General features: G+C 36.8%; 1 protein-coding gene across 1 annotated transcript in view; it reads left to right on the forward strand.

Moving 5' to 3' along the window:
• LOC132565079 (caspase activity and apoptosis inhibitor 1-like) overlaps window positions 1–1,717 on the forward strand; it is a 97,583-nt gene extending 95,866 nt beyond the window's left edge. Inside the window, exon 7 of the mRNA XM_060229685.1 lies at window positions 1,277–1,717. Coding sequence (XP_060085668.1) covers window positions 1,277–1,717 — 441 coding nt within the window. The remainder of the gene's footprint in view (window positions 1–1,276) is intronic.
• The last annotated feature ends 13,048 nt before the right edge of the window (window positions 1,718–14,765 follow it).

A 14,765-nucleotide genomic window follows, 5' to 3' on the forward strand; every position in this document is an offset into this window, starting at 1 on the left:
CCCTGACCCCGGTATTACATTTCTCCTTTCCCTGACCCCAGTGTTACATTTCTCCTCTCCTTGGCCCCAGTATTACATTTCTCCCCCTCCCTGTATTACATTTCTCCCCCTCCCTGTCCCCAGTATTACATTTCTCCCCCTCCCTGACCCCAGTGTTACTTTTCTCCTCTCCCTGACCCCAGTATTACATTTCTCCTCTCCCTGACCCCAGTATTACATTTCTTTCCCTCCCTGCCCCCAGTATTACATTTCTCCCCCTCCCTGCCCCCAGTGTTACATTTCTCCTCTCCCTGACCCCATTATTACATTTCTCCTCTCCTTGACTCCAGTATTACATTTCTCCCCCTCCCTGACCCCTGCTTCCTCCCTGACATTGGTATTACTTAGTTGTTAGTTTCATTTTCCAGTTCAATTTGTGTTTGACATCTTGGCATAGAAATAATTTTTCTTGACCCTTAAAATATAAATACTGAGGTAGGCCTAATTTACTTTAAATTGCTTTACAGCAACTAAAGGTAGCTTTAAGGTCCCGTATTGATGATGGGTGAGGTCGGTACTCAACCTGTGAAAGCTTGTACTCAAGTTCGCTATTTTGATAGCCAAACAACAGAGAAAAATACTTTAGTATATGTAAACTATTGGTAGTAGGAAAGTGATGCGTAATCTGAAGATAGAATCGTCCACTCTATCAATCAAGTCCAGTATCTCTTTGAATATTTTAGGAGATGATAAATGTCAGAAATTCATCTGTGCCACTTTAAGTTCAAGTAGGACGAGGGATATTCTGGGTTTAATGCACTACAATATAATCAATAGACTGAGAGTAGCCATCCATCTAGTAAAAGACCAAAAAATCAATATCGCGTGTTTGAAATTCTGCTACTTTACTGACCCTGATAAATGAAAAATTCTTTGTGCGTCGTGTCAGACACAAATTTATGGATGCTATATTATGGCCAGTAAATTTGTTTTGGGCCGCACTAAGTCGTGTGTTGGGTTCTGCCTTCCTTGTTACTAGGGTGTTTAAAACGTCAGTATATATGGCTTTTGGTGCTGTCAAATAACCCTTATCTAATTATTAACTTAATCAATATCTATGCAACGATAGAAAAAAATATAAGCTTACAAACGACTTGGAAAAAAAATCCCCTTAGGCACTGGTGTGACATAGTAGCATTAAGCTTGGCAAAAATACGATTATTATTCGTGTTGAACATAATACAGTGAAATAGGTAATTGACATTTCTGTGTTCATCCTTTTCATTTGAATCCACAGGAACATAATGCCCAGAGTGACGTGGAGAGTGGTCACTATAGCAACACAGACACAGATGGGCTTGATGGTCAGCACTGTCCCAAGGAAGACAACTCCATCTACAGTGGATCACCAGAACCAGGGGAAGTGGACGTCCCCTCAGACCAGGAGAGTATGACCGACCCTGATGGGGAGGACCACTACTTAGCAGAAGTTGAGGAAGGTGAAGAAAGTCTATATGGTGATATGGAAGACACAGAGGCTGTAACACAAGAGAGTCAAGGTGGGGTACCAGAGGGCCAAGGCGAGGATCAGGGGACTCAGGCTGAGGAGCATGAGGGTGTCACTCCAGTACTCTCACAGAACCAGATGGAGTTACTGGAACTAGAAATGAGAGCTCGTGCCATCAAGGCCATGCTCAAAGCTCACGAGGTTCGCGAGAAGCGTTTGGAGGAGGGCTGAATATTTGTCAATGACCATGTAATTGCAATAGAAGGACCATAAAACAGGTGTCACTTTAAAGACACCTAGACTGAGGTGTGTCACTATTGGCACAAAGTGTCAGGTGTGTCACTGTACTGGCACCAAAAGTTAGGCGTGTCACTTTAATGGCATAAAAAACCTTAACAAATGTATCACACACTCAATGGGAAAAAGTAGCATTGCTCTAAACCATAGATGGCTACAAGTAACCGCTTTACAAACATGTAGTGGTGTGTTTAAATTAACATTTCTCTATGCAGGAAAAAAAACAGTCTCGGCTTATCACAAAATTTCTTGTAAACATATAAGATGTAGAGTTACTTACTATGGTAGCTCACTGAACATTACAAACAAACAAAAGATAAATTTACTTCACCTGGTGTATCATTAACTCATCGGATACAAATTTGTCATCCATCTGTCCTTCCATTCTTAAATAATTCTTGTTATCACTAGTTCTGAAGAAACACTTGATGAATCAATTTTTTATATGTTGGTTCCTCTTGGTCTCTTATTGTGCACAATCCATTTTGGGACCAATCAAAAATATAACATGGCAAACATTTAGTATGTGGTCATAGTTTGCTATCTCTGTTTCTGGAGAAATACATTATTGATCATTCCCAAACTGTACATGTAGGTCTCTGCTGTATATGTAGGTCTCTGCTGTATATGTAGGTCCCTACTTTTTTATACATCCTTATGGGACAGATAGAAAAAATGGCCGATAATGCAGCCATCTTGAGTTTTGACAACCCTAGATTGCTATCAGTATTTCTTAAAAAGTGCTAGATTTATAATTCTCAAACTTTATATGTAGGCTCCTCGTAGTGCCTAGATGTGCAATACCCTTTATAGGATTGGTTGACAGCCAGCCATCTTGGATTTTGACAGTGAAAGTTTGTTAACGCTATTTATTTAGATGCACTCAATAGCTTTTTCTCATAATTGACATAATGTTCCCCTTGGTCCCTATTTCTGTCCTTTTGCCCTTTTGATTCTGGTCAGTTAAACAAGCTGGTAGACAGGCAGCAATCTTAGATTTGACAGTGAAAGATTTTTATCTCTGTTTCTTCAAATTTCATATATTTTAGAGTAAAACAAGAGGAAAGGTATAGTTGCAACTTTCAAAAAAATAAAATTAGTAAACAATACAGAAACCAAGATCCTTCTGGGATCTCATGTTGTTACACCTGGTTAGTAAACAATACAGAAACCAAGATCCTTCTGGGATCTCATGTTGTTACACCTGGTTAGTAAACAATACAGAAACCAAGATCCTTCTGGGATCTCATGTTGTTACACCTGGTTAGTAAACAATACAGAAACCAAGATCCTTCTGGGATCTCATGTTGTTACACCTGGTTAGTAAACAATACAGAAACCAATGTTGTTACATCCTGGTTAGTTACAGAAACCAAGATCCTTCTGGGATCTCATGTTGTTACACCTGGTTAGTAAACAATACAGAAACCAAGATCCTTCTGGGATCTCATGTTGTTACACCTGGTTAGTAAACAATACAGAAACCAAGATCCTTCTGGGATCTCATGTTGTTACACCTGGTTAGTAAACAATACAGAAACCAAGATCCTTCTGGGATCTCTTGTTGTTACAGATGGTTAGTAATCAATACAGAAACCAAGATCCTTCTGGGATCTCATGTTGTTACACCTGGTTAGTAAACAATACAGAAACCAAGATCCTTCTGGGATCTCATGTTGTTACACCTGGTTAGTAAACAATACAGAAACCAAGATCCTTCTGGGATCTCATGTTGTTACACCTGGTTAGTAAACAATACAGAAACCAAGATCCTTCTGGGATCTCATGTTGTTACACCTGGTTAGTAAACAATACAGAAACCAAGATCCTTCTGGGATCTCATGTTGTTACACCTGGTTAGTAAACAATACAGAAACCAAGATCCTTCTGGGATCTCATGTTGTTACACCTGGTTAGTAAACAATACAGAAACCAAGATCCTTCTGGGATCTCATGTTGTTACACCTGGTTAGTAAACAGAAACAAGATCCTTCTGGGATCTTATGTTGTTACACCTGGTTAGTAAACAATACAGAAACCAAGATCCTTCTGGGATCTCATGTTGTTACACCTGGTTAGTAAACAATACAGAAACCAAGATCCTTCTGGGATCTCATGTTGTTACACCTGGTTAGTAAACAATACAGAAACCAAGATCCTTCTGGGATCTCATGTTGTTACACCTGGTTAGTAAACAATACAGAAACCAAGATCCTTCTGGGATCTCATGTTGTTACAACTGAGTAAACAGAAACCAAGATCCTTCTGGGATCTTATGTTGTTACACCTGGTTAGTAAACAATACAGAAACCAAGATCCTTCTGGGATCTCATGTTGTTACACCTGGTTAGTAAACAATACAGAAACCAAGATCCTTCTGGGATCTCATGTTGTTACACCTGGTTAGTAAACAATACAGAAACCAAGATCCTTCTGGGATCTCATGTTGTTACAACTGGTTAGTAAACAATACAGAAACCAAGATCCTTCTGGGATCTTATGTTGTTACACCTGGTTAGTAAACAATACAGAAACCAAGATCCTTCTGGGATCTCATGTTGTTACAACTGAGTAAACAGAAACCAAGATCCTTCTGGGATCTCATGTTGTTACACCTGGTTAGTAAACAATACAGAAACCAAGATCCTTCTGGGATCTCATGTTGTTACAACTGAGTAAACAGAAACCAAGATCCTTCTGGGATCTTATGTTGTTACACCTGGTTAGTAAACAATACAGAAACCAAGATCCTTCTGGGATCTCATGTTGTTACAACTGGTTAGTAAACAATACAGAAACCAAGATCCTTCTGGGATCTCATGTTGTTACACCTGGTTGTTACACCTGAGTATACAGGTACAATGGTGTATCATTGTTACACCTGGTTGTTACACCTAAGTATACAGGTACAATGGTGTATCATTGTTACACCTGTTTGTTACACCTGAGTATACAGGTACAATGGTGTATCATTATTACACCTGAGTACATGTTTGTGGTATTTACCACACATGATGTATCATTTTTACACCTGAGTACATGTTTGTGGTATTTACCACACATGGTGAATCATTGTTACACCTGAGTACATGTTTGTGGTATTTACCACACATAGTGTATCATTGTTACACCTGGTTGTTACACCTGAGTATACAGGTACAATGGTGTATCATTATTACACCTGGTTGTTACACCTGAGTATACAGGTACAATGGTGTATCATTGTTACACCTGGTTGTTACACCTGAGTACATGTTTGTGGTATTTACCACACATGGTGTATCATTTTTACACCTGAGTACATGTTTGTGGTATTTACCACACATGGTGAATCATTGTTACACCTGAGTACATATTTGTGGTATTTACCACACATAGTGTATCATTGTTACACCTGGTTGTTACACCTGAGTATACAGGTACAATGGTGTATCATTATTACACCTGGTTGTTACACCTGAGTATACAGGTACAATGGTGTATCATTGTTACACCTGGTTGTTACACCTGAGTACATTTTTGTGGTATTTACCACACATGATGTATCATTTTTACACATGAGTACATGTTTGTGGTATTTACCACACATAGTGTATCATTGTTACACCTAGTTGTTACACCTGAGTATACAGGTACAATGGTGTATCATTGTTACACCTGGTTGTTACACCTGAGTACATGTTTGTGGTATTTACCACACATGGTGTATCATTTTTACACCTGAGTACATGTTTGTGGTATTTACCACACATGGTGAATCATTGTTACACCTCAGTACATGTTTGTGGTATTTACCACACATAGTGTATCATTGTTACACCTGGTTGTTACACCTGAGTACATGTTTGTGGTATTTACCACACATGGTGAATCATTGTCATACCTGAGTACATGTTTGTGGTATTTACCACACATAGTGTATCATTATTACACCTGGTTGTTACACCTGAGTATACAGGTACAATGGTGTATCATTGTTACACCTGGTTGTTACACCTGAGTATACAGGTACAATGGTGTATCATTATTACACCTGGTTGTTACACCTGAGTACATGTTTGTGGTATTTACCACACATAGTGTATCATTATTACACCTGGTTGTTACACCTGAGTATACAGGTACAATGGTGTATCATTGTTACACCTGGTTGTTACACCTGAGTATACAGGTACAATGGTGTATCATTATTACACCTGGTTGTTACACCTGAGTACATGTTTGTGGTATTTACCACACATGGTGTATCATTGTTACACCTGGTTGTTACACCTGAGTATACAGGTACAATGGTGTATCATTGTTACACCTGGTTGTTACACCTGAGTACATGTTTGTGGTATTTACCACACATGGTGAATCATTGTTACACCTGGTTGTTAAACCTGAGTATACAGGTACAATGGTGTATCATTGTTACACCTGGTTGTTACACCTGAGTACATGTTTGTGGTATTTACCACACATGGTGAATCATTGTTACACCTGGTTGTTACACCTGAGTACATGTTTGTGGTATTTACCACACATGGTGTATCATTGTTACACCTGGTTGTTACACCTAAGTACATGTTTGTGGTATTTACCACACATGGTGAATCATTGTTACACCTGAGTACATGTTTGTGGTATTTACCACACATGGTGTATCATTGTTACACCTGGTTGTTAAACCTGAGTATACAGGTACAATGGTGTATCATTGTTACACCTGGTTGTTACACCTGAGTACATGTTTGTGGTATTTACCACACATGATGTATCATTGTTACACCTGGTTGTTACACCTGAGTTCATGTTTGTGGTATTTACCACACATGGTGTATCATTGTTACACCTGGTTGTTACACCTAAGTACATGTTTGTGGTATTTACCACACATGGTGTATCATTATTACACCTGTTTGTTACACCTGAGTACATGTTTGTGGTATTTACCACACATAGTGTATCATTGTTACACCTGGTTGTTACAACTGAGTATACAGGTACAATGTTGTATCATTATTACACCTGTCTGTTACACCTGAGTACATGTTTGTGGTATTTACCACACATGGCGTATCATTGTTACACCTGGTTGTTACACCTGAGTATACAGGTACAATGGTGTATCATTGTTACACCTGGTTGTTACACCTGAGTACATGTTTGTGGTATTTACCACACATGGTGTATCATTGTTACACCTGGTTGTTACACCTGAGTACATGTTTGTGGTATTTACCACACATGGTGTATCATTGTTACACCTGGTTGTTACACCTGAGTATACAGGTACAATGGTGTATCATTGTTACACCTGGTTGTTACACCTGAGTACATGATTGTGGTATTTACCACACATGGTGTATCATTGTTACACCTGGTTGTTACACCTGAGTTCATGTTTGTGGTATTTACCACACATGGTGTATCATTGTTACACCTGAGTACATGTTTGTGGTATTTACCGCACAGGATGTATCATTGTAACACCTGGTTGTTACACCTGGTTGTTACACCTAAGTACTTGTTTGTGGTATTTACCACACATGATGTATCATTGTAACACCTGGTTGTTACACCTGGTTGTTACACCTTAGTACATGATTGTGGTATTTACCACACATGGTGTATCATTGTTACACCTGGTTGTTACACCTGAGTTCATGTTTGTGGTATTTACCACACATGGTGTATCATTGTTACACCTGAGTACATGTTTGTGGTATTTACCGCACAGGATGTATCATTGTAACACCTGGTTGTTACACCTGGTTGTTACACCTGAGTACATGATTGTGGTATTTACCACACATGGTGTATCATTGTTACACCTGGTTGTTACACCTGAGTTCATGTTTGTGGTATTTACCACACATGGTGTATCATTGTTACACCTGAGTACATGTTTGTGGTATTTACCGCACAGGATGTATCATTGTAACACCTGGTTGTTACACCTGGTTGTTACACCTAAGTACTTGTTTGTGGTATTTACCACACATGATGTATCATTGTAACACCTGGTTGTTACACCTGGTTGTTACACCTAAGTACTTGTTTGTGGTATTTACCACACAGGATGTATCATTGTAACACCTGGTTGTTACACCTGGTTGTTACACCTAAGTACTTGTTTGTGGTATTTACCACACAGGATGTATCATTGTAACACCTGGTTGTTACACCTGAGAATACAGGTTACAGTGGTATATCCACCACACCTCTTGTATCATTGTATACCTGTCAGATATCACCTGTCTGGATGTTCTTTGTGGTAGCTGTACAAGGGATAGTGAAAAAACTGATGAGGAGGATATTCATTGTCTGTCATTCCTTCTTTAATTATGAATGGAAATTGTGTCCCCTCACTCCCTTTGAATGAATTCCGTTACACAGCCATTTTTTGAAAGGAAGTACGCTTCATGATTTTCAAAATATCACAGCCTTGTTCCTATGTTTCAAATGATATTTTTTAATGAAGGCATCAAAGTTTTTCCCTGGTGACCCATCCTCCCATATTTTATTTCATTTTCTTTGATTAGACAAATTGGCTGTGTGCCACACTGTATAGTTACTGAAATGTTGATTTGCTACTGTTTAATTAAAAAATAAACACTACATCCTGATTGCTTTGGCATTTCTCTCGGAAATATTTCATGCATGAAGAAATCAGAATGAATTTTTAATGATTTTTAAGAAATACAACAATAATTGAAATTAATTTCTGATCAGATAAACAAGGAAGTAAATCGTGCCTAGGGGTTGTTTATCATATACAAAGCTTCAAACATTAACATAGCTGTATTACATTTATAGGCAAATATTGATCATTACTGTTGAAATGGCTGAGTCATGTATAGATGATGTGTGAAATCAACCATCCATATAGAGTCAGAGAAGAAACATAACAATTAGCAAATGAAGAATTAAGATAAATGTCTTCAACGGTTTTATATCTGTGCTTTAAAGTACCACCTTTATAGCTGGTAAGCTATTCTAATCACTTTACATCTGTGGTCAATTGTCCGTCTGTGGTCCGTCATCCATCCATTGTGCCCATCTAATTTCAGGACAGATCAGAGGAACAAAATGGGAGACAGATGGCTATCTAGGATTTTGACTTTAGAAGTTTGTTATCGAAATTTCTTAAGAAATACTTATCTTTCTTAAATTTCATTTGAAGGTTTCATTTTGTCCCTAGTTGTGCCCATTTGATTTTGTGTCTGATCAGAAAACCCGTCTTGGATTTTGACTTTGAAAGTTTGTCAATTTTTCTTGAGAACTACTGCATAGATCTTTCTCAGATTCCATGTGTATGTTTCCTTGAACCCTACTTGTGCCTATTGGAGTTGTTACTGATCAATAAAAGAAAATGGCCTACAGACAGCTATTTTGGGTTTTGACTTTGAAAGTTTGTGATTGCTATTCTTGAGAAATACTACATAGATCTTTCTCCCCGAGAAAAAGTAAGGATCTCAAGCTTTATTTAGAATTGTGATGATGTGCATCAAAATGAAGACTAAGCAAGGGTATGTCAAAAAATGGGAGAGTAGATTAGAGTATCTTTCTGTATTTACGTATACATACAAAAAAAAAAGAACACCATTGATAATGGTACTTTGTATACAATAACTAAATAGTATGGGTGAAAGGCAGGTTTTGTCTTTAGAAAAATTTCAAAACTGTATAAAAGTTTGATTCCTTTGTTGGCACTATGATAATATGATAAGCCAAACAGAATTCAGTTTTAAAGGTATTACCCAGTTTAAGAGGCACCCTGAGGATGGGGATGAGGGGGGAAATCATTGCCTCTTGTACAACTGTATCATATGTGATTGTGAATGTATAACAAATATCTCCATGTCCTTGCATACACTGCCATTGTATACAGTAGGACTTGACTGACATCTTACGAACAAAGAATCCAGCACAATGGCGAGTCCATGTTGTTTTTATCACATAAATCTGTCATGGGCAAAGCTTTAAGGGATTCGAAAGCAAAATATAGCTACCTTATTTGTATATTATTTAGTCAGCCTGACAAGTTTGTCCCAATTAGAAACTCCTGCATTAGTTATGTAATTAGGCAGTTTTTGTATCTCCATGAAATAAAGTACTCAATTTGGGATGTATGCAAGCTGAAATTTGTTCTTTATTGGATTCTATTGGGAAATAGACATTCTCTTCAGTAATGACATCCTTTGAAGCAAAAATTTGAACAACAAAAATAAAGGTGGCCACTTTATTGAACCCTTTTGATTACATGATGTAATGTCATAGTCTATATGACTTCACAATGATTTCTGACTGGCCTAGACAACTGGAAACTCTCCAGGGTATATTATTAGCTCACCTGGCACAAAGGGCCAAATGAGGTTATGCCATACCGTGGTGTCCGTCATCCGTCCTGCCTCTGTCAACTTTTCATTTAAACAACTTCTTCTGAAATACCGAAAAGCATAGAGTTATCATATTTGGCTGGAAGGTTCCTTTGAAGAAGCCCAACAAAGTTTGCGAAAAGAAATGACCTTGACCCATATTCAAGGTCACAGAGGTCAAATGTGTGTTAAAACCTTTAAACAACTTCTTCCAAAATACCGAAAGGCCTTGAATCATTATATATGTCTGGAATGTTCCTATGATGAAGCACAACAAAGCTTGCATAAAAAAATAACCTTGACCCATATTCAAGGTCACAGAGGTCAAATGTGTTTAAAAAATTTAAGCGACTTCTTCCAAAATACCTGGAGGCCTAGAATCATTATATATGGCTGGAAGATTCCTTTGATGAAGCCCAACAAAGTTTGCGAAAAGAAATGACCTTGACCCATATTCAAGGTGGCAGAAGTCAAATGTGTTAAAACCTTGAAATTACTTCTCCCCAAGTACCGAAAGGCCTAGAATCATCATATTAAGCTACTACGTTCCTTTAATGATGTCCTATAAAGTTTGCAAAAGGAAATGACCTTGACCCATACTCAAGGTCACAGGGGTCAAATATAGTACAAATATAGTACTGTTGGTCATAAAGATCCAGGTGAGCGATACAGGCCCTCTGGACCTCTTGTCCTAGTGATATTACCTGGACAAATTTACTGAATCACAGATGATACTTGTTTGTTACAGGTGCAATATGACCTATTAGGGCTGTTGTTGGTTGAAGGGTCCAATTGTTTCCATTGTGATGTCATAGATTCATATTGTCATATGCAATGTGACATCACCGAAGAGAAGTGCTGTGAGATTATCACCAGTTTAGATTTTGTCACTATGATAAAACAAATGTTTGCTACAGTATCAAAGTGATGTGATAAACAGAATTTTATTTCCATTTCATATAGGAGTGATAAATGGTTAAGATTATTTACAATCTCAGTCATCAAAAGTTTCATAGTACGGCACTCATAGAAAAAGAACAAATGTAGTACATGTAATTCTTCTCCATAGGAAAGGTAATGGAAACTCTTTCAATAGAACACCAGAGATATTTTGAGTTTTGGAATTCCAATTATATTCTTTTCAGATTTTGAAGAATGTAACCTTAGAATTTAGTTGTAATAGCTGAGAAGATTAAAAAAACAACATTGGTTTTGATCAGCAGACAAATACGTCAGGGAAAAAATAAATTGTAAGGGATAATGCACTTAATCATTTCACAGTCTTTCCTTTCCTTGGTCCATATGAAGTTGTTATGTGGTTTGTCAATTTTAAATACAGGGCTAAGTTTACAAAATTAAGCAATCATTTCTGAACAGAAATATACCTGTCAAGTGTAACCTAGTACTTTAATATTCCAACATGCTATGTCATTTACACATGAAAAACAAAATATTCTACAGAATCCATAAATATTGTCTTCACTTATAATTTTCAGATCCAAGACATTAATCCTGAAATATATTTCCTTAATCTAATTTTAGGTTTTATTTGGGTTAAATGACAAAACTGGAAATTAGGTTTACAATATTTCCTTACCATCAAACTTCATATTCTCCAGGTACTGTGTCCTAAACACTTGGAAAATGTATAATTAAACAAAAGCAGAAAATGTTAACTACTTAAAAAATTATGAAATAATATTAATTGAGGGTATTATCCTTCACTTTTTTTATTAAAGCTTTTTGTAAAACAATGAAGATTTGTACTTAGTGAATTCTGGTTACTAATGTCTACGACCGGTCTTAAACAGGGACAACTTCACCAACAGGTTATGTCTTCAGTACATACTTAGTGAATTCTGGTTACTAATGCCTAGGACCGGTCTTAAACAGGGACAACTACTACACCAGGGTTAATCTTGAGTACATACTTAGTGAATTCTGGTTACTAATGTCATACTTAGTGAATTCTGGTTACTAATGCCTAGGACCGGTCTTAAACAGGGACAACTTCACCAACAGGTTATGTCTTCAGTACATACTTAGTGAATTCTGGTTACTAATGCCTAGGACCGGTCTTAAACAGGGACAACTTCACCAACAGGTTATGTCTTCAGTACATACTTAGTGAATTCTGGTTACTAATGCCTAGGACCGGTCTTAAACAGGGACAACTACTACACCAGGGTTAATCTTGAGTACATACTTAGTGAATTCTGGTTACTAATGTCTACGACCGGTCTTAAACAGGGACAACTTCACCAACAGGTTATGTCTTCAGTACATACTTAGTGAATTCTGGTTACTAATGCCTAGGACCGGTCTTAAACAGGGACAACTACTACACCAGGGTTAATCTTGAGTACATACTTAGTGAATTCTGGTTATTAATGGTCTTACTTAATGTCTAGTACATACTTAGGAATTCTTAATGCCTAGGACCGGTCTTAAACAACAACTACTACACCAGGGTTGAATTCTGGTTACTAATGTCTAGGACTGGTCTTAAACAGGGACAACTACTACACCAGGGTTAATCTTGAGTACATACTTAGTGAATTCTGGTTATTAATGTCTAAGACTGGTCTTAAACAGGGACAACTACTACACCAGGGTTAATCTTGAGTACATACTTAGTGAATTCTGGTTACTAATGTCTAGGACTGGTCTTAAACAGGGACAACTACTAAACCAGGGTTAATCTTGAGTACATACTTAATGAATTCTGGTTACTAATGTCTAGGACTGGTCTTAAACAGGGACAACTACTACACCAGGGTTAATCTTGAGTACATACTTAGTGAAATTCTTAGTGAATTCTGGTTACTAATGGTACTACACCAGGGTTAATGTACATACTGAATTCTGGTTACTAATGTCTAGGACTGGTCTTAAACAGGGACAACTACTACACCAGGGTTAATCTTGAGTACATACTTAGTGAATTCTGGTTACTAATGTCTAGGACTGGTCTTAAACAGGGACAACTACTACACCAGGGTTAATCTTGAGTACATACTTAGTGAATTCTGGTTACTAATGTCTAGGACTGGTCTTAAAAAACTACAGCTTGTATCAGAATCCTTTACAAGATTTGAAATGTATTTTCTGGTACATCTATTTGTCATGGAGTATTCTAAATTTTCCGCATCATACAGTATTAATAAGATTTTTTCATGCTTTTCACACATAGACACAATTCTCTCCAAATGTACACTCTCTGAAAAATGTTCTTTAGAAAATTAAAAATCTCTATCTTTTTCCTGAAAAAAAATTGAGATGATAATGAATTTGTGACATGAAAGGTATATTTGTATGTTTATTTCATGCCGATGTGAAGATTGATTGGGTTTGTTAATTTAAAATGTGTGCCATGATCTGTGTCGGTACAGTGACACTATTGTTCACTGTGCTATCTCTAACTGCATGTTAATCAAAATTATTGACACTCATCAATTATGTATATCTTATGTTAAACTATGAAAATCGTCCGATGATAGCAATGATCTCCTTGATATGATAAAGCATATGATGCTGTCAAGTTGGAAATGAAAATTGCTTTCATAGAAGAAAAATTCTCCATAAATTCTTAATGTATGTAAATAATTTGAATGTGTTGCATGGTTCATTATAAAATACCTCTATTTTTATGTCACGATTTTGTCATTTTATATGATCCAGTGCAACACAAGTCAAACGGATTTTTAAGTGAATTTTGAGCTATAAGCTTGCTGTTTTGTCACACCCAAAGGACAGGAAGTATGGTTGGATGGGTTTGAAAGTTTAAAGTGGAATGGTTTGATTGAGTCCATTTGATAACATAGGTAAATATTGTATGAGGATTCATAAAGCAGACAGTCCCAATACACCGGGCTACATTTCATCATAAGATTGTTCATGTGGATCATTCCTTTTAACAAAATGACTTCAATTAAACATGTTTACATGATGCCTGTTATGTGAAGTTTTTATAAAAGAAAAAAAAACATTAAAAGTACAGATTTGTGTTTTTTTTCCCTTTAATGTATATTATATTTAGAATTTACAGTACAAACAATAACAATATCCCTGTTTGTAGAGAAAAACAGATAAAGAGATCCTGTGTTTATAAACTTACAAGACTGCAAATAAGATACTATCATCTGACTGAAATTCAAACTCAAAAATGATGAAACATAAGGCAATATGAACTAAAGATTTAAACAAGATATCCCTAAAACAGATATTCAGACCAGGTGTCACAGAAGTGTAAGCATCTTCTGCATCTAACAACACTCACTACATAATGTATATAAATCTAGGTACATTCCAAACTTATTTTAGATATGAAGACGCTAAGTACTCTGTAGATAAGAACACAATGGGACAAGAACTTCTGTGAGAACACAATGGGACAAGAACTTCTGTGAGAAGAACACACAATGGGACAAGAAATTCTGTAGATAAGAACACAATGGGACAAGAAATTCTGTAGATAAGAACACAATGAGACAAGAAATTCTGTAAATAAGAACACAATGGGACAAGAAATTCTGTAGATAAGAACACACAATGGGACAAGAAATTCTGTAGATAAGAACACAATGGGACAAGAAATTCTGTAGATAAGAACACAA

This window comes from Ylistrum balloti, unplaced genomic scaffold (genome assembly GCF_031769215.1).
Source record: "Ylistrum balloti isolate Yb309-2 unplaced genomic scaffold, AGI_CSIRO_Ybal_v1 Utg369690, whole genome shotgun sequence".
In the NCBI taxonomy this organism is placed as follows: Eukaryota; Metazoa; Mollusca; class Bivalvia; order Pectinida; family Pectinidae; genus Ylistrum; species Ylistrum balloti.